Raw genomic sequence first — 24,885 nt, forward strand, 5'->3', positions numbered from 1 at the left:
TTCACAACTTCCGCCTCGAGTCGGAGCATCACAGAGCGTTTAAGAAATTTAAAGCATAAAGCGCGCTGATTTTTACTGTTTAATTCGTTTATCTTACATTTTTATTTTATTTGATAAAAATGCATTAAAAATAAATATTGTTAAAGTCATTTTGCTGTCTCTAGAAGCACAATAATTTTGAGTAATTTGTTTTCTATAATATTTAATGGGAAAAATGTGTTGTTTTTGTTTTTTCCAAAAATAAAATGTAGTATTATTATTATTATTATTATTACTATGTTACTGAATTAACAGATTTTCATTGTGTAATTGCTACGTTTACCATAAACATTTTAAGGAGAACGAAAAACAGTTTATGCCTTGTATATATAGTAATAATAATAATAAAATATTATTACTATTACTATTATTATTATTATCATCATCATTATTCTTGTCATTAATAAGCCATTACTGAAAGCACACAGATTTCCATTGCGTAATCAATTCATTTTATGTAAATAATTGTTACGTTTTTCAGTATATACTACTACCACCACTAGTAATACTACTGCTACTACTACCACTACTACAACAGCAACTACTACTACTGTTTTCAGGCAACCTCTAGCTCATCTGGTAGAGTGTGCGCCCCATATGGCTGAGGCCTCTGCAGCGGCCTGGGTTCGGGTCCGACCTGTGGCCCTTTGTTAGTGTCATTACCCCTTCTCTCTCCTACATTTTCTGTATATCTCTAAAATGCCCCAAATAATAATCTAAATTAAAAAGTATTTGTTTTCAAAATATACTACTACTGCAACTACTAATACGAATATAACTGCTAGTAATAACAATCATAATAATAATAACAGTAACAACAAAGGTAATAAATAAATAAATAAATAAGCACAAACAATCTTTATGAAGGGGTATGTCCAATGTCAAACACTTAGGTGTTAAATTTGAGTTGCTGGGTCAGATTGCATGGAAGTCATTCAAATGGCCACAAAGGTATGTTACTGAAGAAGAATCCTTAAGCTCTAAGAAGTGGTGGAACTTCATTACCATAATAACTCTGATTGTCTCCATTACACCAAATTCCTGTCATTCTTCAAGCTACGTCCCTCCCACAATCAACAAAACCAAATTATCATGCTACACTTTTGATTTTCTATTTGTGCAACACCAGCGGCACATAGGCCTTCAGGAAAGAATTCAAATCTCAAATAAATTCTTGTTTGATTAAAAGTCAAACGAAGAGTGAAAAAATATGATGGTCACTGTACATACCTAATGTATTTACTCTTAAGACCAATTAATGCCACATTTTTCCACATTGTTTGATTAAATAAGCTGTGAGTTTATCATTTCTGTGCACTGGACAACAAGGCCAAGTAAATGGCATCCCCCAAACTTTTGAACCCAGTGCAGGTATGTTTTCATTTGCATTTTGATAACTCTGCAGCCACTTAGTCCTAGAAAAAAAGAACATTTAAAGTGTATATTATCTTGTAAAGAGAGGAAGGTTAAGTATTTAATTAAGGCGGCAATCTAATAATACATGACCACTAAATGAAGGTCAGCTTGTTGACCTGACCTTGTGTCAGGGCCCATGTGTATTTTGGCAGGTGGTTGTGGGATAAAAACCTGACGTGTCACTGATAACAAATTTGTCTCTGCGTGTGCCACGTTGCCACACAGTCAGCAGAATATTTGAGTCAAATCCTCATGCATTTCTTTTGGGAGAGAAACAGCAGGGTACAGCAGGTCCCTGAGCCATGTCTGGACTGAACGCATCCCTCGGATATTTCTTGGCTGTTGTCATTTTCGCAGCCTTGGTTCGAACACTCCTTAAAAAATGGCCACGGTTTGGCTTCATTTTGGAGTTTGCATCCTCTTTCATGCTGGTGGCGTGTCGGCTGGAAGTGCAGACCATTGTGGAAGTGGGAGAGTGGGCCGGGGGCTTGGGTCCTGATGTGACTCTAACCATACTGTTCGTGGTACTGCTGACCCACGGTGTGATCTGCGGTGGAGCATCAGGGAATCCCACCCTGGTTGTGATGAAGTTCCTGCAGCTGGAGGCCTCCACGCTGCCCACTCTTCTTGGTGTTGCAGCCCAGTTTCTTGGGGCTCACCTTGGCCTTCTTGCAGCTGCGTACTACTGGAGTCTGGAGCTGACCGACATGCACATGATCAAAAATCTGATGGCCAGAGAGTGCAGCTCATCTCTGCTCGTCTCTCTGCTTCAGGGCTTTTTCACAGAGTGTGTTTGCACGCTCATCTTCCTTCTAATCCATCTGAGCCTGCGACGCAGATCTGCTCTGATCCGGGTGCCCCTGATCGCTGTCCTCCTCACTTTCCTGTCACATACAGGTACGTTTCAGATGAACCTCGGCCCTGCTTTATTATCACTGCTTATAACAAAGAAGCTTTGCGTTTGTAAATATGGGAAAATGAGTGCACGGAAATTACTATAAATAAAATAAAGTATCACAGAAATTTGGAAAACCAATAGGAAATCAGTTAGTTTCCATGCATCTACACAATGCATAATGCACTGAAGGTTTTGCCTGTCACTTACTTTAAATGGTAGCTTAAATCCCCTGCAACCTCTGTTTTCATGCTTCAGAGTTGTCAGACACTTAGAATGACAATTTGATCCTGTCAGTGGCAAAAACAAGCACTTTTAGAGGACATAAATTCACAGTGCACAAATGTCCCAAGTGTTTGCATTAAAGCCTGTTTTGTGACTGCCAGCTGCAGCGCTCTCGCTCAATACTGGACCAGTTTCAGAAATTGTTGATCCAATTAGTCATAATATATAAAATTGTTGAAAAACACCACAGTCATCCTTTAAGACTGCACTCTTACTGCAGCCGTCCAGAATCGAGTCCAGCCGAGGGCCTCTGCTGCATGTCCTTCCCTCTCTCTTTCTCTCCCCTTTCATAACTCTGTCACCATCAATAAAACAAAAGCACGAAAAACACCAAAAACTAATAATTTTGAGTTCCTTCGACTCCACCTTGGCATCAGTCATGCATGTGACCCTCTGCGTCAAGTATTATTTAACGGACTGATGCATCTGCTTCCAATTTAAAACGGCTTTCACTCATACATAAACATAAACTTTATTGGTCTTTTCCTTTTTGCAGCCCGAAGCTACACCTCAGCTTACATGAACCCCTCTCTGTCCTACGGCCTCACCTTCCACTGTCCTGGATTCACCCTCACAGAGTACGCAGCGGTCTACTGGCTGGGCCCTCTCACGGGTAAATTACATTTAAATGAAATAAATGTACATCATTTCTTTAAAGGTGGACAGTGTTTACGGTGAATCTCTGTTTTCTAGGCATGACTCTGGCTCTTTTCTTGTACATGGGCCATATCCCGAGGATCTTTGCCAAGAACCTACTTTATTTTCCGAAGACACGTTTCCGAGTGCCAAAGGGGGACAAAGGAGAAAAGAAGAAAATGTGAATGAAACTGCATATTTTTATTTGTTTTAAATCAACCTTTGAGGAAAGTACCTGGCTAATGGTGAGGAGATTTTGTACAGAAAATGTAAAATATTAAAATAATAAATGATTATAATGCTGTATCCATTTTTTTTTCATCCTTGTCAGTAAAATCATTACCATTAACTAAGTTTTACTTTTTTGGGAGAAGAAAAACAAAAACACGTGTGTAGGACACCACATGGTGGCCATCTGTTGGTAGCATCAAAAATCTCACTGCAACAAACACATGTACACACTGCAGAAAGCTTCCGAAAATGATCTCACAGAGGTCAAAAAAATCACTAAATAAAACAACGAATGGATAGATGTAACATAATAAAGTTACACATCTCTTTAATAAAATAAAATAAATATCAGTCCTTCATATTTGTCAGAAGTAGAGAACTATTGGTCTGTGCTGGCAACATTCTGGGCAGCACTGGGTTTAGAGGACACTGACCCATCAGGCTTTTTGTCTTTTGGCTGTTTTTTATTGGAAGGGCCTGGATCTGTGGGTAAGAAAGAATGAATAATAATGGCCATTAACAAGTGTTTGCCGCTCTCAAGTCATTATTGCCTTAATGGGAGCTGAAAAAAAACAGGGTTTCACACCATAAATCTTGATGCTTCAGCTGTTTATCAAAGACGTTAGAAAAGCAACACAGTTCATAAAATAAGCACAAACGAAACCTTCGTCTTTTTTTTGTTTTCTTCGGGTCAAAGCCCGGCACAGCGACATGTGCTTAACGCCTCGACCAGTTCAAGTCTGGTTGAGGCTTACACATGAGAGAGTAAATTCCTAGTCGAAATATCTAGGTGTATTAGAAGTGAGTAAAAGTCCAGTTTTAGTTGGACTAACACAATAATTTGACTTTTTCCTAACATACCGAGTGTAGTCTGTTGTTTAGATAAGCACTGTATGTGTACAGAAAGTGTATGACGTCGGTGTATAGTATCGAGTTGACGTTATTCACCTGGTTGCTTCTGTTGCTCCAGCTGAGCCTCGGGACGGTCAACCCATAAACAATGATCTGGATTATTCAGTAACGTCTTGTTCTGTCCGCAGCTGAGACACCTCACAACGGTGAAGCGGGTCTTGCCTTTTTTCCCTACGAAGACAAAGTCAATAAAAAGAAGATGAGTATCTGTGGCAATATTTCTTTATATTCATCAAACACATGCAGCTTAGCAAGTGGGAAATATCTGGCATATCTGGACGGTGTTTTGGGCAACTTTGTGTTTCTCAATCTGCATGTGAGATTCTCATCATGTTGAGTTTAAGAAAAGGAATTCAATGATTTAACAAAAAAGGATGTTATCTATCATTTTGAGATTTTAAAATGCAACAAAAAAAATCACAACTACAACAATCACAACTCACTACTTTCCATGTCTGAATATTTTAAAGACTTTCTGCGGTAACCCTAGAAAAGTGACGAGACTATCACTAAGTGATGATCTGACTTACTGCGTTGTCTTGTTGTCGCAGTCACACCTGGGATGAGCAACGAGCAGCACTTCTTGCAAATTGTTCTCTTCACCGATGGATCTCTGCAATAAAATCCACAATTAACAGATGCTGAGATCCTGATTTATTCTGGGACAGGTTAGACTTTAAGAAAAAGGCTGGTATCACTGTATCTCTTCTTGTTGGCTCTCATCTTTAAGCCTATTGGTTCCTACTGAAGATGCAAATATTTAAAAATGGGTCACAAATATAATGATTAAATATTCAAAATGCTAAGTAACTGTAGTTTTTAGTAAACATTCAAAAAGGAAGAAATAATATATTGGTTGAGGACTATTTTCAACGGTGGGCTGATACACATTTGTTGCTCTAGTAGTGAGTAATAACAGTAGTAGGACCGTGTTTGGGAAGGTGGGATTGACTCAAAAAAAAAAAAAAAACACATACAATGCCCATGTTCATTTTAAAGAAGAAACGTTACACCCAGTGTAACTGTGGCTTGACAATGTGTGTAGCAGTTAGTACACTGGGTAGGAGGATAAGGCTAAAGATACAAACCATGCTGCTCTACGGGGAAACAAAAGTGAGTAAACTAAAGGCTTTGCTGTAATTCTGCCTTCAAAAAAAAAACAAAAACATAAATAAATACGAGACGAAACCATCACTACTGATGAATACCGAAAAGACTTAAACTTACTGTCTGAGAACTAAACGTCTTGCAATGGTCCTCTGTGTGAAGCAGTAGAAACGAGCCAGCTCCACATTTTCGGGGTTTTGGGCTAAAACACAGTGTGCAGCCTGCGGAGAGATAAAACCGGTGAAGTCATTAAATACATGATTAGCATAGCTGCTAACATGTTAGCCACGTGAGTGCTGCCGCTAGCATTATAACGACTGACTGTGAACTTATTCATTTCCTACCTGGTAAAGATAGTTCAGTCTTTGATAAGCGTCTTTGTCTTTCAGTTGGAGTGCCATTAAACAAACAGGTCTGGAAAAACTGAGTAGAAATTTGGTGACAGCGGATTCAGCTCCGAGCAACAGCAGCCTGACCTCAGCCGGTTTCAAACACAGTTGCACTTCCGGGTCAAAATTTCAAAATAAAAGCACCGATACACTTTTAAAACTTTACGATCTTCAAAATAGAGACCTAAATCACCTACATCCCAAACTTACATCTACCTTAAAACTATAAAATCTACATTGATAATAAAAGGTAGTCTTCATTGGGCCATCTCAAAAATACAATACAGAAGATAAGATAAGACTAAGTTAAAATATATATATATATATTGAATGCCAAGCAGCTCACAATAAAACTGGAAAAAACAATCACACAAAACAATAAGAACAACAGATAAATACAAAAACAAACAAACAAAAAAAACCCACAAGCCCGGAAAACACAGAGGGACTAAAATCTATAAATAAATAAAAATAAAAATCAGAGGGCAGAGGGTCACTAGTTGAAAAAAACTCAACAGCAAAAGGCTGGGAGGATTAAGTGCATCATAAGTGGTTCATCCCTGTGTAAATTAGCCTAGTTATGTGCAAAGTGCGATGAATTAAAAAGTCTTATTGCCGTTGGAAGAAAAGGCTTCCAAAGGCGTTCCCTGTTACAGTGCATGGTGATGACTGAAAGCGCTTCTCCGTGTTAGTCCTGTTTTGTGAAATTATTAACCGTCTGAGAACTGAGCTTTTGTGTGATATGCATTTTTTTTTTCACCTAGATATTTGGACTAAGAGAGACCTAATGAGTATGGAAAACAAAGCATTGTCTTTGAACAATAGGTACCTTTATGTCCTCCTATGAGGACAATGGGTTTATTGTTAATAGTCACAAGTGTGAAAAGTATTTTTTTTATTTCAATGCTGGAAAATTGTTCCGCTAAAACAAAATTACAAACAATGCAACATTTGTTAAGTGTTGGGTTAGGGGTCCCTAGCTAAGTCTAAAAGTGTCATTTCAATGCCTGAACATGGCTGTGCAGAAATGCTACGATAATACACAGGGAGAGGGAAGGCAACAACAGTTGGTCCAAAGATTTGCAAAAATAAGTAAAAAAGAACATTTCCTAAAAAATAAGCAAAAAACAAACCAATAAACTGTAAAAACAAAAAAAGAAAAATACCCGAACAAAGTGCTGAAAAATATTTATATATTTACTATATCTTTTTCTTATATTTTTAGATATAAAAGTATTATTATTATTATTATTATTATTATTATTATTATTATTATACAATTTCAGGGCATTTTCCCCGATTTATCTTTTATCTTTCCCTCTTTTTAAAAACTTTTTGGGGGTAATTTTCTTGTCACCTTTTGCTAAATTCTTGCAATTTTTGGCACATTTCTTTAAAAGTTGTGTTCCCCCGATGTTTTCAGAAGAAATCAAACTAATTTGGTCAGGTTTCAAAGGATCATTACACTTGTGAAAGGCGTCTGAATGCAGCACAAGACAATGTCCCAATGTCCTCAAGCAATTGCTTTCTAATTAACAGGCTGGTTGTTTGCAACTATTACTGAAACTGGTCCAATTTGTATGCCATATCAAACTAGAAACTCTCTTTGCATAAACAAAAGAGTTAACCATAAAATTGATCAAATTTTACATTGTCCACTTTTGTGCTGGAGTTGGCTGTAGACGGACTTCGCAGAGATGGCCACCAGCTTGTTTTTACATGGATAAGAATATTGTGTCCTTGCTACCACCAGATGACACATTAAGTATCCACAAAGGAGGACAACAGGTTTAAATTAAGCAGAATGAAGAATAGGGTGCAGCAATCCTTAAATGTCCTCATATGAGGACGCAGGGTTGCAGGAGGTTAACGCTATATTGCACCTCTTATATTAGTTTAGTCTCTCTTTGTACGAGGTGATACCACTGCACAACAATCACTTTCACGCTCAAATCCCAAAAGAACAAACAGTTGCATTTATTTGAGTGCGCAGACAAGGTTGTTAGTCGCCCAAAAGGAAAAAAAAACAGTCAACAAATTTTCTTTACCAGCCTTCGACAGCGAACCACGATGATATGGCCACTTTTTTTTGTCAAACTAAACATTAAGTACACGATATACACACTGAGAAGCGCATTTGTTTAGTCCAGAAGAACACAAAGGACAGAGTTCGACATACAATACTCATTTTTAATAACAACAATAAAGAATAAAGTATAAACCCTGTCAATCTAACATTTTTTAATTTTGCCTGTAAGGTGCACCTCTGGTATCAGGAGACTAATGATACAGGGGAAGAACTGGTACAGTAGGTCTGTCAGGTGTGGCAATCGAAGAACGACACAATCACAGCATGTTGTTCCTGATCACGAATGTACTGAAATGTTTCCTATAAAACCGTCGAGAACAAAAAAATGTCCATAAAACACGAGTCAATGTGGAAATAGCAAGAGTGTTCATTGAATGAGACCAACTATATAACAAGAAGGGGGACGCATATGAAATTCAAGTATCAAAATAACTAAGACACTGACACGCTGAAAGGTAAATTACAAAGGTAGTAAAAATCATGGGAAGAGAAACATTGACACAATCAACAATACATTAGGCAACATTTTGCATTTGTTTAAGGCAGTTGATTAAAAAAACTAAATAGAACTAGGCATCTTCTTCATTCCAAGTTAAATACAAGCCTAGCCCTAACTTGTCACCTGGAGATTTGTTGTACAAAATAACTAACGCCCGACTCTAAGCACTTTAGTTTGACTTGTCTTCTGACGTCTGAGTGAGAATAGAGTTCATGTGGACAGCGGTGGAGTTGTGCTCTATATTTTTTGGTCTTCTTCACAGTGAGGTTTGTCAGGGCTTATAAGGCTGGTGCTTCAAGAGTGGAGAGTCACTCTCAGCCTATTGTCTGGCACGAAATCTAAATGGTTGGCACATATCTGTGCACAGCATGGGGAAGGCAGGGTAGCTGGTTTCGTCAGCTAACGATTGCCCTTCATGGCGTCCTTGGCTGCCAGGATGAGAGGCGTGAGACTGGAGAGGGGCTTCGCCAGCTTCAGGAACGGGTGCTGCAACAACAGGGCAAAAATCAACAAAGAGAAGAGAAGGAGAGGAAAAGGACAAACATTTGATCGATTAACACAAGTTAGACCTCTCAAGTAAAAATACAACTGCTGCAACTAGCAAAAGCTTATGCAATAGTCTTTGCTGCAAAAAGTATTTACTACTACAGTGGTCCAGTGATAAGTTCCCTTCTGTTAAGCGTTGGTGTAAAATTATATTTAAACTGATTCCTTTGGAATATCTTACAAATGTGCGACACACCAAAGCGGATCAGTTTTACAAAGTCTGGCAGCCATATCTAAATCATCTTGGGCTTTATTCTTCTGCCATAATTTTACAAGGAGTTTCCTGAAAATGAACTCTTGCTGTGATTTACCTGCAACAAGAACTACCTACTGTAACCGCTTGCATGTTTGTTGATCTGAGCTGTTTTTGTTAATTGTTATATGTTGGTCTTGAATTGTTTTGGAAAAATAAGAAAATGAATATATTATTTAAAAGCACTCCCACATAAAATAATTCAACAACAGGGGGTGTTTCTAACCTGCAGCAGCTCTTTGCCTCCGCCTCTTTTCTCGACATCCATTTCCAAGCAACGGTTGAGGAAATCTCTGAAGACGGGAGAGAGCTTCTCTGGGTTCTGAAGCTCAGGTGTGCCGTTCGTGGCGATCAGGTATAGCGCCTGCCAAAAGGGGCAGAGATTAGAGAAAAAGAAACAACTGTGAGATCTAGTTTCTGTAAATAATTTCACAGCAAGTGAATCAAGTCAAACTGGTAAAGCAAGGACAATTAAAATGTCATATTTATTTTTAATTAATGCTATGAATGTCATACACTCCCTTTTCTAACTCTGCATGCAAGGAGGCAGCACAAAGTACTTTCCTTTTCTATAATGACAGCTGGGTAACCTGAGTTTACAAATCCATACAACAAACTACAGGTGATAGCAGATAACTGAACTACAGAATATGATAATCCTGTGTTACATGAAGACACATGAAGAGCAGTGAGTACAGTTTGAAATCAGAAAGGAATAATGATCTAAAGATCATCCATCACTGTCAATTTAAAAATAAAGTAAATATACTGTACAGTGACATGCATAATCTACACACAAATCACTTCTGGTATGTAAATTTACGAACTTATTACATAAATGCATTTTATTTACAATATTTATTCCAGCAATCTATGCACTCCCTTTACACTCACTTTATATCATGTGTTATTGTGTGTATTATATTCGTGTGAATGCTAAACTATAAAAAAAGTCACAGAGTCTTGTAATTGGTTTGGTTGCTCCACATGAGAGCGTTTTTTTGGTGTGTTTTTTTTCCATCAGACCATGAAAATCTTTACATGCTCGTCCCTGCAGTGTTACTGCTTTTATTCAGAACGCAGCTATACTGCTATTTTTCCAGAAAAGTTACGAGATCTTAAGGTGGGAAATTGGCAGTACAATTTTCCAAGAATGTCCGTGATCCCTGCTCCCATTCACACAACAACACATAGGACATTTGGTGGAAAAAGTCTGATTTCTAATCAGTGTTGTGTATTGCTCTGATTCCCTGTATGGATAAACATACTTAGTCAATAAAGCTGATCAATAGTGTTTGTGCACAAGCAGAATATGAACACTTCTCAACAGAAGCAGCAGCAAACTGAAGAGAAATGTTTGTATCTCGACAGCTTCTGCTAACAAGTCAACTGCATAACGACTGGCTTATTCCGTGAATGTTGTTGTTTGTGGAAGTGGAGAACAGGACAAACTCTCATGACACTTGTCAGCATTTCTCCTGCTTTGGTGGTGACTCATGAAAATTTAAGGGCTGCAGTTGTTCAGCAAGTCTACCAAAGTCTGATAAACAAATCATTGATACCATTAGTTACTAATTCTTTCTAATTATTTTAGGTTTTGATATAAATTAAGATTGCTTATTATGTGTATTAGTGTTGGAAATAAACAACATGACACCTAAAAAAAAGGAGGATTTAAAATGTTGTCACTCACTCGTAGTGGGTTCTCGTTTAGGTAGGGAGGCTCTCCTTCAACCATCTCAATGGCCATAATACCCAGTGACCAAATGTCTACTTTAGGCCCATAAGCCTTTCTGGTCACCACTTCAGGAGCCATCCAGTAAGGCGTGCCTACCATGGTGCTGCGTTTGCTCTGCTCTGGAGTGATCTGGGCACAGAAGCCAAAATCGGCTGTCGAGGAAATGGGGAAGAGTTAATACAAATAATACCTTTGTTACAATGAAAGAACATTGGAATCTGAGTTTAAAGGGATAGTTTGAATTTTTCAGTGGGGTTGTATGAGGTGCTTCTCTTGTTTCACTTTATTTAGAATATTTTTACTACTTTACTTTGCTGTGAGACAGAAGGTACGTATGAGGAACTGATGCCATTGTATCTTTCTCTTCTAAGTGACCAGACTTCACTGACTAAAACAATAATTTTACCTCACAAAACATGGGAGTTGCTGGTCTACTGCGCCTTGATGAGTGACTTTTGTGTTATTGTGTGACTTCAAAGGATGTTTCAAAGGGTGAGTTTGGATTCACCAAAGTCACACAATAACAAACTAACAGATCAAGGCTTAGGTAGACCGACAACTCCTGAGTTATGCAAGGTAAAATGACTGTTTTAGTCACAGGAGTCTGGTGGCTTTAAGGAGAACGAGAGAACGATAACGGCTTCAGTTCTCAACTGGAAAGGGCTGTCTGACAGCGAGGTAAAGCTGCTGAAATATCCCAAATACAGTGTACACTTAAACTGATATTTATTTTTTTAAGTAGTTAAAACATATTTTGCTGCCGCCTCCTCCACAGTAGGAGTTGAAGGATTTTTTTTACCTGAAGACAGTCAAAGGTACTGCATTTAGGTTCAATTTGATGTAAAGTCAACATATGCAGACCAGTGATTGGATTTAAATGACGTGACTCGACTCAAGATATAATGATACACAACAGCATTATCGATAGCTCAAATGTTATTGATTTTTGGGTTTTGAAAAAAGCGGAACCAGGTCTTCAATAGACCTGGGTTTCGATCCCCATCCCTAAATGACATCTACTGTATTTAATACACTGACTATGGATAATAACCTCATACAACCCTACTTCAGAAAGTCCAAACAATCCCTTTAATACGCTGCTCCTGATAACATCAGTACAAGACTTACTCAGCTTGACAGAGCCGTCCATCCCGAGTAACACATTGTCACTTTTGATGTCTCTGTGAATGACCTGGTTCGCATGCAGGAATTCCAATGCTTGTAAACACTGGAGAAGAAATGGGAAGAGAGAGGAAAAAATTGTTGAGAGTTTGGTTTTTGTTTTGCCTCTTAGCTTTGATCTCTCTCAAATGGCCCTGGATGAAGTGCAGCGTACCTCTCGGCAGACAGCGGCTATCTGGGCCTCGTCCATACAGGTCTCTGTTACCACGTCTGTCAGCGAGCCACCAGCCAGATACTCCATCACCACAAACAGCTCCTCCCCCATCAGGAAACTGACACACACAAAAACAAAACATCACACAATGGTGTCAAACCATGCTGTTTCTACAACTTTTTGGATGTTAAATTACATCTTTCAGACTTACCTGTCTAAAAAGTTGACAATGTTGGGGTTCTTCAACTCCTTCATCACTAGAATCTCGTTGATGATCAGCTCCTTCTTCGGCTGCTTTTGTAGATTGATCTGTTTAATGGCGACCTGTAAGAAAAGGAAGCGTGAGAGACCAAATATTTAGAATTACCTACATGTGAATTTCTGAAATTGAAGGGACCATATGATTACAATGTTTTAATTTCCAATTTTCAAAACTGTCCCTTCTTTGTTTTTTATAATGACCGTGTAAGAATATATATTAAAGTTCAACTGCTTTCTCTAATTGTCTTTTTAAAGTGAGGCATTTAAAGCAAAATTATGGAACTTTTGAAAGAAAAGATATATTTGTCCTCTTACAAATGAAAAGTTGAATTTGTAAGTAATAAAACACACCCTTGCTCAAGTCGACATGCTCAAAGGTTTTGTTGACACAACCTTACTTTGTGTAGTATGACAGGCAGCTGACTGATGTAAGCTAATGTCGGCTAACTTTAAATAGACGTTGCTGTGTAACTAACAGTGCTGGGTCAGTTTGCTAACTTGATTCGTCTTTACTTGTGCTTCTGTTACAGTATGTTTTTCCATCTCATAATAAGCACTTGCTTACATAATTATCACCTGCTGAACAGCTGCTACAGTGGCAACTGTTTTGCAAAAGTTACAGTCTTAAAAGCCGTATTTCTTGTAGAAAAGGTGCAATATAAATTAAGCTTACGCTAACAAACTTAACATTTATGTGCCATTTTGAAGTCATGAGCTCCTGTACTTGACTTAGTATTTTTAAACTCTTCATATCTCCTCATCCACGGCGTCACTCTTACCTCCTGTCCTGTGGCAACATCAATGGCTGTGAATACTGTTCCTGATGCCCTGTGAGACAAATGAAATGAGAAATGTACTTCCATGAACATTTAAACAAACAGCACACTCAAATATGTCTGTAGGTATTAATTGTAAAATGTATTATGCAAAGATGTATATATGCTGTCATGTTTTCACACAAAATCTCAGATGATGAACAGAGTGTTTTCCCCCGAGCTGTGATTGACACTTTTCTTGTGTATTACTGACTGAGAAACATTAGCATCTTTTCTAATGACACACAGAGCTCTGTCTCTGTCTGCTCCTGCTTTTGCTTTCTGCTTTTGACGGAGTGTGAAATAAGTAGGCATCAAGCATGAACGAGCCAAATGGTTCGTATGGGTGCCAAAAGGAAGCTGTCAGCACTTCAGGGAAAAGTGGCGAACCTCGCAGCAGTTCCAGTCCCAGTGTGAATGCGGTGTTAAGAACTTGTTGAGGTATCTGGACTCATAGACATGACACTGATGAAGCTCGAAAAAACTGATCTCACAAAGCTCTGTTAACTCCAAAAAAGTAGTTTTTCTTTTTCTTTTTTTTTAAATCGAATCTATTATAAATATGACTCTATGAAAATTTGCATTTTCTGCTTTTAAGACTGGAATGTTAGAAAACAATAATCACAAGCAAATATTAAGTATCAGTGCTAACTGGAATCCATCATCCATTTGCTCAATTTTAGTCTCTCTCTGACTGCTGCTTAACATTCAAAGCTGACATTATCCAAGTCTGAGTTCACTGTGTGTGAAATATATACAAATGTAGATACAAATAGATACAAAAAAAGTTTGTTGAGAAAGGCGGCCCTATTTTTATGATAAAAGCCACATTACATAGTTTACATAAAATCTTGAATCCTTGAACTGATTCAAATGCAACTGGTGGATCTGTACTCACCCCTGACCAATTTTTTCATATCTGGTGTACTTCTTCTTGGGATCTCCGATGCTGACTATCGTTCCTGTAACAATCACATATGCAAAGGAAACAATAGATTATTTTGTTAAAATTGATAAAAGCAAATGTATGTGACCTGGGATTTAGACTGCTGTATTGGTCTAAAACAGATTTGAAAAAAATTAACGATTTATAAATAATTTACTCAGTTTGTCCATGATCTCCTCATCTGACATCTTGCCCTTCTTCTTCTGTCTGTCTGCAGCCTTGGAGGCAGCATCTCCGTCTGGACACGTGCTTGGAGCAGGGATTGGGTCAATAACTGAGCGTGTATACACCTGCGCAACAAAACAATAAACAAAGACACACAAAGAAATACATTTTAAGTTCACAAAACAAGAAGTGAAATAATGGTCTTTAGAATGAAAAGATTAACATTATGCTATCAGGCTTATGTAACGCAGGTGACTTACACTCTTTGTGTGCTCTGGTCTTGGTGCCACAACAGGAGGAGGAGTTTCATCATCGTCATCATCGTCAATGTCTTTGATATTCGGAGAAGAGGGTTCAGTGCCTTTTTTGACGGGCTGATTTAGAGTGAAAGAAAATATTTTTAGCCTTTATAATACAAAACGTAGTACAATTGTAACAGCATGTGTTTTAAAAGTCTTGAAATACTTACAGACTGAGGCCCTGGAGTGAATGCGTCTTTTTCTGTGAATTATAAAAAGGAGAGTTAGGGGAAAAAAAAGAACTTTAAAAGTCAGAGATTAAAATTTATATGAAACAACTAACAGAGCGTTATTTCATTCTGCATATTTACGTCTTTCCTGCAAAATCAGGAAACTACAGCAGGACTTGTCAAGGACACTGACTGACATTTGCAGTAGCCGATAATGCTGAACGTGCTATGTTCCACCGCCAAATTTCAAATTGACAATAGCTACTAGCTCAACATGGAGAACAGCAATAAGGACAGCCTGCTCTCTGTTGTGGATGACGTCTTTCCATGACTATCACCTACACCTGCTATTTTACTGACAAACGGGACAGGAATTAAATGAAGGAAGAAGACAGCCACGATGAAGTAATTTTTTAAGAGACACAATAAATGTTAAAGCCAAGATCCAGAGTCTACAGGTGAAGACACACAGCCTCAACTCTGTGATACCAACAGAAGGCTTGTGTCTATATTATGATCCATACATGCTTTCAAGAAAGGGTTACACTGGATGCAGAAATAGTCCAGGTTGAGTCATCATCATTTTTTCAAATCATTTTCAAGGAAATTACTCTCTATAACCTCTAAAAAAAATTACAAATACTTACACATCTACTTTTCTGTCTTTGTTAGACCACAAACTGATGTATAGGTGACAATCAATGCAAGATTTTTGTGATAAAAACAATTAAACATCTCTTTTGATTTCAAGGTAACTTAAAACCAGCCGTTCTCAAAGGGTCTCATTTTGAGGTTAACACTGGTCACTCATTGTTTACCATGAAATGATATTGATCAAATTCCTCTATGAGAAAAGAAAAAAATGTTATCTACTTGAAGTCAAGATGATTTTAGGTAATTATTAACTCGGACCTACATGGTGGATTCTTTTATCTAACTTGAAATTCACAACTTAATACAAATTTATAGTGCCCTGCAGATACCTTAATCATGTTGAATTTAACTTTGAGCCTCACCAGACGAAGAGAAGCTGAGGTACTTCTGACGACCGTTGCCTGTAGAGTCGTAAAACTTCAGAACGTCAAGCACGGCCTGCGGGTTTTTCTTCTGCTCTGACTTGGTGATGTTTGAGGTCTGGAGTAGTCGAGCCCATTGCTCTGGCATACCCTGTGTGTGACAAATATTATGCAGCGTCAAAATGATGCACACTATGGTGTAAATGGATGTTCTGGATAATAATTAAGTTGTGAAAAAAGCATGTAAGAACAACCAAAACTCACAGTGAACTCCCCTGTGACAGCATCAAACCCAACATGTATGGTGTGTTCGAAATCTGAAGGTGGTGAGATCTCTGGTCGCTCTTTGTCTCGATCTTTCTTTCTACCACCTGAAAGTAAACAAAACCTTATTGAAATTTCACATCACCACATTTTGACTAATCCCAAACACAATCATACATATGAAGTGAAATATCTTTCTGCCAAACTCGCCTTTTTCAGCCCCAGAGAAGATTGAGATGATCTTGCTGCGAGGTTTTTTCTCCTCAGGCACAGACGGCAGTGGTTTAGAGCTGTGGTTGGCTGAGAGGGAGTCTTTGCCAGAGCCGGTGCTGAAGATGGTGCTGCTCATCCTGACCGGAGGCGCAGGAGGTTTATCCTCTGGGTCTCCGTTATCACACATCACTACGGGTTGTTGGGAGCCTCACAGGGCGAAGAAGGCGGGGGAGCACAGCGGGTTAAGGATGGCAAACAGAGAGGGAGCGAGGCAGCGCTCACATCAGCATGAGGCACGGGTGTGCTCATGCGCTACAGGAGGATGTGCTGAAAGTGACAGCAGAAGAAAAAGAAAGCACCAAGTGGTACCTGGAAAGAAATCAGACAATTATCAGACCATAAACATACAACAATAATAATAGGGGTGGGGAAAAAAAATCCATACAGCAGTGTATCACGATATTTCCCCATGGCAATACAGTTCCAATACGCAAGTATTGATTTTTTTTTAAACATTATTAAAATAGCCGGCCTATCAAAATGAAATAAATTGTTTTTTAAGTTCATCAAATAAATTTAGCTACAATAAAAATGACTGTAGTGAAATGATCAGAGAATCTTTATTGATAAAACAGATATTAACATAGTTTGGGAATTTAATTAACACTTGCAAAAAGGTAATAAATCACATCATATGTTACAGCAATACACAGCGTATCACAAATTATCGAAAATCACAATAATATTGTATTGTGACTTCAGTTGGTGAAAATTCTCAGTCATCCAGTTCATGGTAATATTAGGTGCTATGTCACAGTCAATTGGAATTACATGAGTTTATTGAAGAGAAGAAGATGAGAGGCGAAACACCTTTAAGAAATTCAAGCAAGTCAGTTGCCTAAAATATAGCACTTAGAATTAATTATCGTGACTTAAGTATCGTTCAAATATTGTATCGTGGGGCCTCTGGTGATTCCCATCCCTAAATAATTAGGTTACAAATACACCAGAATGTGGTGACTCAAAATCAGGGAACTACTCTCTATTACATTATTATTAATGTCATATGAATTGTACTGTTGTGTGTATTTTATTGTTTATTTTAATGTGGTCTATCTTATGATCTTTTGACTTCTTAAAAGTGTGAGTTTCTTAAAAAGCATTCTATAAATAAAATGTATTATTATTATCATCATGTATTATTATTACTATTACCAGGAGTGTGTGTGTGTGTTGCATGTAATATCATATCAGTTCAATCATCACATTAATTATTAATATTACAAATGTAAAATAACTTTTTGGTACTAGAACAATAAATCAATTTGCTTTATCAGTACACTAGATACATTTCACAGCAATTGAATAAAAACGTGATTGTATCTGATAAAAACAGATCTGGAGAAAGTTTGGGAACATAGTTTGCAGTTGAAAAATAAGGAATTAAATAGCAACATATGTCATCGCAATAGTCACTATATTGTAGCACAATTTTGCATCACGATAATACTGTATTGAGGGGGCTTCTGGTTGTTCCCACCCCTATCCTCAACTATAAAACAATTTAATAACGTGCATTATTGAAGCTGAATAGTGCACAGGATTAATGTGGGGTGTTATTAGGGCCACAGAGAAAAACATTACATACAGGTTGAAATGTTCTTGGTTTCATTTTCTCAGTATTCTCAAAATAATATATATATTTTAAATATCAAGAAAATGATGATTAAGGTACAAATAAACATCTCATGACTGGTCGATTGAATTAAAACAGTAATAATTTAAGAAAAAGCTAATCATTTGGTAATATCTAGCTTATTAATAACGTGGATGAGAACAGAGACTGTACATTTTAAGTCAATTGATAAACTGTGATTGCGGGAAGAAAACGGTGTCATAGCTTATTTTGTCTTAATTAATCCTATTTACACAAACTCTAGTTTTAGTTTGAGTTATGTTATGAGCATATAAAGCAAAGTAGTGTATCTTTTTGTGTCCTATGTGGCCTCAAAAGACTAAAAGAGGAGCCCAGAGGAGAATAAAAGAATAGTTGCTTTTCTCCCACAACATATGATACAGAAATAAAGAGTTAACACTTCGTTGCTACTTTTTAAGATAGAAAAATGGCAACATGTCGATGTTAGGTTTATTATTTCACTACATAACGGCATTTCTGTCAAAAAATGCCCTTGAAGTGAGTTACAACAGGGGCGGCTAGCTAGCTAACGTTAGCATGAACTACTTGGCCAACAAGTGTGCTAGCTAGAAGCTAACGTTAGCATGACGAGCTACACTACCGTTTCAACCCTACGATATCGGCGTTAAGCTTTAATGCTAATGCTAACTAGCCTGGCGACGAAAGTTATGTCTTTCCACCGACAAATTAACACAATGAAGCGATAGTTTAGACAGCAATACAGATGCTGCTAACTATCAGCTATACATTTGCTTTATTTGCAGGCTAGCGAAGACGACGCAGAAACAGCAGAGCTTACCGGAGATTCCTCACCAGTTAAACTTGAATACAACTTCACTCCCGGTTTGGAAAACGGTTGTAAATCCGTTAAAAGTACTTCCTCCGTTACATGGGGCCTCGGTGGTGCGCGGCGGGTACAAATAAGTTAGTAAAAACGTGGCTACAACTATTTACAGTGCAACTTTTCTTCTATCTTTTCGGCCCTGGGATAATTCCGTTATGGCGAAGGGGAAGCGGAACTACCGACCCAGCCCTTAGCCTATTCAATAAATGTTTCAGCTGAATGATGCGTTAAGTTTGTCTGCTGTCTGTCTCCAAATGTTACCGTGTGCAAACTAATCTGCTAATAATATACTGTACTCGGAGCTCTAATTATATGTTTTTAACCTCAGATAATAATAAAACGTTAAAACACCACAAACTGGAAGTTTGAATTAGGTCGAAAAGCATCTTAGGTAATGTAGTTTAAGGTGTAAATATGTGAGGAGAGACACATTTATAGGATAACAAAAACCTGAAGGCAGTACAAGTACAGAAATAAATACAGCCGAATAAGGGACTGTTCTTTATTTTACTTTGCTCTGGGGCCACTTTTGCAAAATGACAGGAGGCCAGTAGCAGCAGCCCCATACATGTATATAGGATTTTAGGATCTTTCGAGGATTTTAGGACGTTTTGGGTATTTTTCCAGGATTTTAGAACATTTCTAGGATTTTAATTAGTTTCTTAGATTTTATGATGTTTCCAGGATTATAGGATGTTTCTCAGATTTTAGGACATTTCTAAGGTTTTAGGACATTTCTTGGATTCTGTTGGGGGCCATATTTAGGATCTTTTGAGGATTTTAGGATGTTTTGGGTATTTTTCTAGGATTTTAGAACATTTCTAGAATTTTACCACATTTCTAGGATTTTAATTAGTTTCTCAGATTTTATGATGTTTCCAGGATTATAGGATGTTTCTCAGATTTTAGGACATTTCTAAGGTTTTAGGACATTTCTTGGATTCTGTTGGGGGCCATATTTAGCCCGCAGATTGTAAATTAAGTGTTACTGCAATAGTAATTAGATTTTTGAAAATGTACCTTTTGCTTTGGATTTTCACTCATTAGTACATGCAAATATCTCTTTTTTGGCAACTTTTAAATGAGACATGTAGAATGAAGTGATTTTAAAGAAATATCACTATTTTAAGCTCAGGTTTGGTTCTGTTTTTTAGGGACCACTGGAAATTTGAAAATCCGATGATAACTTCTATGCCTACAGTTTTGACAAGTGTAATGTTTGTGAATTTTAAAGAAAAAAACATTTTCTTCAAAAATCAGCAGTTAAATAAATACAAAATAAAGCCATTTGAAGTTGTATACCCCTCCCAAAGGCAAAAAAAGAAGTTCCCCCCTAGTGCTATTTTTTTTTTTAAGTCCAGCGGTGCTGATAAAGTGACAATAGTATGATTAATTGCAGCAGAGTCAATGTCAGAGTATGTATACAGTAAACACACCAATATATGGCATGATTGAGTAAAGGTAGTTAGTGATTGTAATAATAATATGGAATATAATGCAAGAGTCAGTATAACATATACATATGATATAACACGGTAAATTCTGATAGTATGGGATATGAGATAAAGTATATAGCATAAGTATAATGCAGTAATACAACATAGTATATGGGCAGCTATAATTTGGTGTAAAAGAGAACATAATATGTCAGTGCAGAAATATAATATATAAAAGAAAAGAATGTCAAATATAATATGGTATCAATTAATAAAGTACAATATAAAATAGGGTGAACACGTATGGTAAGGTCTATAATCAGTGAGTGTCTTAAGTGAAGCAAACACTGCAGAGAAATGACTGGAGGTTAAAGGTTTAACACCAAGTTTCTGCTAAAGTATCCTTGAGCTGTTCCTGCAAGCTAGGCTGGGATATATTTTTATATATAGTCGATCATTGCCCATCAACACTGTGGTACTTTTAAGATTTTAAGACATTATACACATTTTTATTGTCTAAATCATAACAATACTGTGACGGATTTGTTAAACTATGATCTTCGAAAAAGAATGCCAGCTGACATCAGCTTCACAATGTGGTGATTTGCCATCCTCAAGTGGATGGTCTGGATATTGCAACCCCCTTTCCTTTAATTTCCCCTTTAGACAGCTTTACGATATGAAAAACCAAATTCATACAGTACATATTGTACATCAGCTTTTTACAGTGCTTCAATGAAGTTGTATGATGTTTACACTGGGTGACACATTCAAACCCTCTGTGTTTTTACTGTTAAACCACTCAATCAAGTGCAAATATTCAAGATGTCATGCACCTCAATTTAGATTTACTTCCAAATTATTCATCCACATATTTGGTATATTGTAAAATGAGAAACCACAAGAATTTAAAGTAATTTAAAGTAATGTAGGTTCGCATAGTACTTCATACTTCAAGTTAGTGTACAACTTCATGTTTTTATTGACACACTGAAGAGGTTAAAGACAGTACTCTATTTACTATGATACTTATTTTCCATTTCTTTCCGCTTTGCTTTTCCATTGAGGAGCATGATCTTTGACCTTTGCGTGAACTTTAAAAAAATATACAAAGACAAAATAAATGTTGTTACTTGTACACATTTTTATGCCAACTGTCTACATTGATCTACTCATTGCGTTCAGTCTTCACACTCCACACTCTGTTCAGCTGAATCATGCAGAATACCACAATAAGAAAGCTTTATAGGGCTGGATATGAGACTATTTTTTCTTTGGCACTGTGGTCATATGCACTGAAACCTTATGACACTGCAGTCACACTTCCCAATCTGACATTTTTGACAAAACAGAGTTATAACAGCAAAACGTAATTGTCAACAAAAGATGGTAAATATCTTTATCTTCATGAGAAAAAATCACCATAGAGCACACAAAAATCTGCAAGTAGATAGAGCACATATTTGCTTTTTATTATTCAGAGTTTGAAATATTGTTTGCAGTTGGGATAAAGGACATCCGCAGATTATGATCTGAGACATTGAGTTAAGTGTTTCAAACTGAGTAAATAAAGAAGTGTCACCTTGTCATACAGTATGCTCTGGGGATATTTTCCTATTTGAAAAACCTGCTCTACTAATTTGTCTTACTTCACAGAATATAACTTTTAACCTCCTCGAAACCTGTACAGATAAAACAAAGTACCCCCATTTTGGTTATGTCATCTCAAAAAAAAAAAGGTACTGGACATATTACTCTTTTAAAATCATACATATGCACGTGTATGATCTAAAATGCATGCCGTTTTTTATCCATGCCTGTCAATGTCTGTGTGGTGTTACTTTTTTAAATGTCCTTTTAAAGTTTTATGTAAAAAAACAAACAAAATTGTTATAAGATCTTTGGTTGTTTAACACAAGGCATGTTCAGCATCACTGTTCAAATGATCCGATGTTTCCACATGTATCTGGACAGTGCAACACAGCAGAGCATTGTGACTAGAAGAGTTCCACCGCACACAGGCGTCACCAAAGACCCGTCACCAACTGGAAGCTGTAAACTCACCGTTCCTCCCTCCTTCAGGACACAAAAAATGTAAATAATGAAAGAAAAGAAACAATAGAGAATTAGTATAATTAAAACTTTAAAGTTTTTTAATTTAATAGTTTAATAAGGCTTATTGGTAAACACCTGCTGAGGCTGGAGTTTAACCCATCGACATGTGCTTGAATTGTCGGCCGTGCAGGGGGCGTCCATGACAGCATGAGGCTCTATGTTGTTGAGCTGCGTACCTGGAAGAAAGAAAAAAGTTCAAATAAAGACAATCACTTAATTTCCCGTCAATGTCAGCAATATTTTTCATCAACCAACAGGAAGGACCTTTAATAGGCAAGTTATAGTTTTGACCATGTGTTATTGATATATTTACTTAAATAAAAATAAAATATATATATATTTGAAAAATAGGTTAAAATATATTTTATGTAGTTTTTGAGATGCAAGATATACATGAGTACAGTATAAAGATGATAAACTTACATTTTTCAGTCTGCAGCAGCAGCTCTGGAGGTTCTATGATGACAGATGTAAATGTTTCATCAACAAAAGTAGGCTCATGGTAGCGCCCGTGTATGGGAATTGTTACTTTTAGCAGTTTGGGAGTTGGTCCATCAGAGGTGGGATACACATAGGTGACAAATCCTGCAGTCTTGTGAGCAGGCAGCTCTAGGTCGATGGCTGAATCCACTAATATCTTACATAGGGGATTAAATACATACATAATTAAATTATACAAAAACTACAGTGTACATACATGTGCTTGGTAATATTCTATTTTTACAAATGTTTTGGCTGAATTGCTTAATATAAACGAAGGATGAGTCTTACAAGTGTCAATTTTACCTGCCAATCATTTTGATCACTCAAGGATGCAAGTTGATATGGATCAACAAAGACACCTCTGGGCCACCTGTGAACCAGCAAAACTCGGACCTCACTGAGCACATCGGGGCTGAGCTCAACACGAGTTATCACCTCCCTACAACACACCAGAAGTCACTTATTAATTCCACTCACGCAGAGCCTTGAACACGATTATTTATACATCATGGTTAAAAATACACAGCCTTTACCTGTGAAAACCTTTTTTCATGATCTCCACTGAAACTTCAGAGGATTCAAGCCACTGCTTTAGGAGACCACAGTGCTTCTCATTCTTCTCATCTACAAAAAAATAAATAAATAAACAAATGCATGTCAAAACCACAAGACTAATCAGAGCATACTTTTTTCATACATTTATTGCTGGTTAGTTCTGATGAATTCATCTAAAAATTTTTATAGCTTTTATTATTTTAATTTTTTTATTTTTAAAAATTGTGTCTTGCATTTTTGACCTTAGCTCAACCACAATTTTGTCTTGCTTATGTTTGGTAGGTCTGCCTTGTTTTCTGTAGCTACATTCCCTTCAGTGTGCCCTTTTCTGCTTTTGCTTTGTCTGTCAAAGCACTATGTAAAAGCAGTTTTTAAAACGTGCTAAATAAATAAAATAATTATTATAATTTATGGCTGACTTAATTAGCGACCCAAAGGGGGGTGAATGGGTTAATTAAAAATCAATTATAGAAATGACAAGGATTAAAGATGAGAACATTATTTAAAATGTCAAACTATTTTGCCATGACTGATAGACCGGTGAATGAAAATGCACCTTTGGTTTAATTTATTTACCACCCAAGAGTCTAATAATGATCAATACTTAACTTAATTTGGTAATAATAATACATTTTATTTATAGAGCGCTTTTCACAACACTCACAGACGCTTAACTTAATCCTTTATGTGACTTTGTACCTTTGCCTTAATGCAAAGTGAGATAAAAGTCTGCCTTCTGTCAAAAACGTATCGAAATTAAGTAAAAAGTTTGTGTGAAAGATAAAACTAGCCCGTGTTTATCCGTCAAGGTAGGAGGTCTAAAAGTATATCTTACCCTTTTCGATCAAACAGTGGCATGTCGATAAAATTGTACACACACAAAAAACAAAAAAATACATTAAAACAGCGATGGTGAAATATAAAAAAGCATTTAACAGTTTATTTATTATATTCAGCAAACACAACTGAAACACTCGATGAGCGAAAGGACTTTTTCAAATTGTTTACGGAAGTGAAAGTTGAAGGACCCTTTTGTAATTACCGGGTAGCCGCAATAGTGCCTGACTAGCAAAAGAAATAAATGGGTATTGTGGGAAATCATTAAAGCAATAATTATGTATAACAGTTTAAGCCATAAAATCAGATATCACTCATTACTGTTGGTGTAACTCAAACAATAAGATTTTTTAAAATATCCAGTCTAAATTTTTCAGGCTTTCGCTAAGACAGAAAGGA

General features: G+C 37.0%; 4 protein-coding genes across 5 annotated transcripts; 1 reads left to right on the top strand and 3 right to left on the bottom strand.

Annotated features, from left to right (window-relative positions):
* Positions 1-1,652: 1,652 nt before the first annotated feature.
* On the top strand, positions 1,653-3,577 carry aqp12 (aquaporin 12). The gene is made up of 3 exons (XM_042481891.2): positions 1,653-2,352; positions 3,132-3,248; positions 3,329-3,577. The coding sequence occupies exons 1-3, from the start codon at positions 1,758-1,760 to the stop codon at positions 3,454-3,456; spliced, it is 840 nt and encodes a 279-aa protein (XP_042337825.1). The 5' UTR covers positions 1,653-1,757; the 3' UTR covers positions 3,457-3,577.
* Positions 3,454-6,027, bottom strand: rpp21 (ribonuclease P subunit p21). The gene is made up of 5 exons (XM_042481898.2): positions 5,866-6,027; positions 5,642-5,742; positions 4,945-5,027; positions 4,451-4,585; positions 3,454-3,985 (listed from the first exon to the last, which is right to left on the bottom strand). Exons 1-5 carry the CDS (start codon positions 5,920-5,922, stop codon positions 3,882-3,884), a joined length of 480 nt encoding a protein of 159 aa, XP_042337832.2. The 5' UTR covers positions 5,923-6,027; the 3' UTR covers positions 3,454-3,881.
* A 1,836-nt stretch (positions 6,028-7,863) lies between these two features.
* pak2b (p21 protein (Cdc42/Rac)-activated kinase 2b) lies at positions 7,864-19,245 on the bottom strand. 2 transcript variants are annotated; one of them, XM_088077959.1, is made up of 15 exons: positions 19,030-19,245; positions 16,518-16,889; positions 16,308-16,414; positions 16,044-16,194; positions 15,028-15,059; positions 14,819-14,932; positions 14,551-14,683; positions 14,346-14,409; positions 13,412-13,460; positions 12,583-12,695; positions 12,372-12,489; positions 12,164-12,263; positions 10,991-11,187; positions 9,524-9,661; positions 7,864-8,984 (listed from the first exon to the last, which is right to left on the bottom strand). In XM_088077959.1, the coding sequence occupies exons 2-15, from the start codon at positions 16,705-16,707 to the stop codon at positions 8,898-8,900; spliced, it is 1,593 nt and encodes a 530-aa protein (XP_087934085.1). In that variant the 5' UTR covers positions 16,708-16,889; positions 19,030-19,245; the 3' UTR covers positions 7,864-8,897. The 2 variants fall into 2 exon arrangements, with proteins under 2 accessions (XP_087934085.1, XP_042339557.1); XM_042483623.2 differs by having other exon boundaries at positions 19,016-19,245.
* Positions 19,246-21,947: 2,702 nt separating this feature from the next.
* Positions 21,948-24,666, bottom strand: pigx (phosphatidylinositol glycan anchor biosynthesis, class X). The gene is made up of 6 exons (XM_042483972.2): positions 24,485-24,666; positions 23,628-23,718; positions 23,398-23,533; positions 23,035-23,248; positions 22,687-22,787; positions 21,948-22,572 (listed from the first exon to the last, which is right to left on the bottom strand). The coding sequence occupies exons 1-6, from the start codon at positions 24,546-24,548 to the stop codon at positions 22,435-22,437; spliced, it is 744 nt and encodes a 247-aa protein (XP_042339906.2). The 5' UTR covers positions 24,549-24,666; the 3' UTR covers positions 21,948-22,434.
* Between the last annotated feature and the right edge of the window lie 219 nt (positions 24,667-24,885).

This window comes from Plectropomus leopardus, chromosome 5 (genome assembly GCF_026936395.1).
Source record: "Plectropomus leopardus strain MGB_pleo_1.0 chromosome 5, ASM2693639v1, whole genome shotgun sequence".
Lineage (NCBI taxonomy): Eukaryota > Metazoa > Chordata > Actinopteri > Perciformes > Serranidae > Plectropomus > Plectropomus leopardus.

Bases quoted from the DNA above. Each gene is read 5' to 3' on its own strand.
- aqp12 (XM_042481891.2), top strand. From the start codon at position 1,758: ATGTCTGGACTGAACGCATCCCTCGGATATTTCTTGGCTGTTGTCATT. The intron at 2,353-3,131 runs GTACGTTTCAGA...TCCTTTTTGCAG, and splicing joins CACTTTCCTGTCACATACAG to CCCGAAGCTACACCTCAGCT. The intron at 3,249-3,328 runs GTAAATTACATT...TCTGTTTTCTAG, and splicing joins CTGGCTGGGCCCTCTCACGG to GCATGACTCTGGCTCTTTTC.
- rpp21 (XM_042481898.2), bottom strand. From the start codon at position 5,922: ATGGCACTCCAACTGAAAGACAAAGACGCTTATCAAAGACTGAACTAT. The intron at 5,743-5,865 runs GTAGGAAATGAA...ATCTCTCCGCAG, and splicing joins GACTGAACTATCTTTACCAG to GCTGCACACTGTGTTTTAGC. The intron at 3,986-4,450 runs GTGAATAACGTC...TCTTACCCACAG, and splicing joins GGAGCAACAGAAGCAACCAG to ATCCAGGCCCTTCCAATAAA.
- pak2b (XM_088077959.1), bottom strand. From the start codon at position 16,707: ATGTGTGATAACGGAGACCCAGAGGATAAACCTCCTGCGCCTCCGGTC. The intron at 12,696-13,411 runs GTAAGAGTGACG...CTTTTCTTACAG, and splicing joins ATGTTGCCACAGGACAGGAG to GTCGCCATTAAACAGATCAA. The intron at 12,264-12,371 runs GTACGCTGCACT...TTTCTTCTCCAG, and splicing joins TAGCCGCTGTCTGCCGAGAG to TGTTTACAAGCATTGGAATT.
- pigx (XM_042483972.2), bottom strand. From the start codon at position 24,548: ATGTATTTTTTTGTTTTTTGTGTGTGTACAATTTTATCGACATGCCAC. The intron at 23,534-23,627 runs GTAAAGGCTGTG...GGTGTGTTGTAG, and splicing joins ATGAAAAAAGGTTTTCACAG to GGAGGTGATAACTCGTGTTG. The intron at 23,249-23,397 runs GTAAAATTGACA...CCCCTATGTAAG, and splicing joins GTGATCAAAATGATTGGCAG to ATATTAGTGGATTCAGCCAT.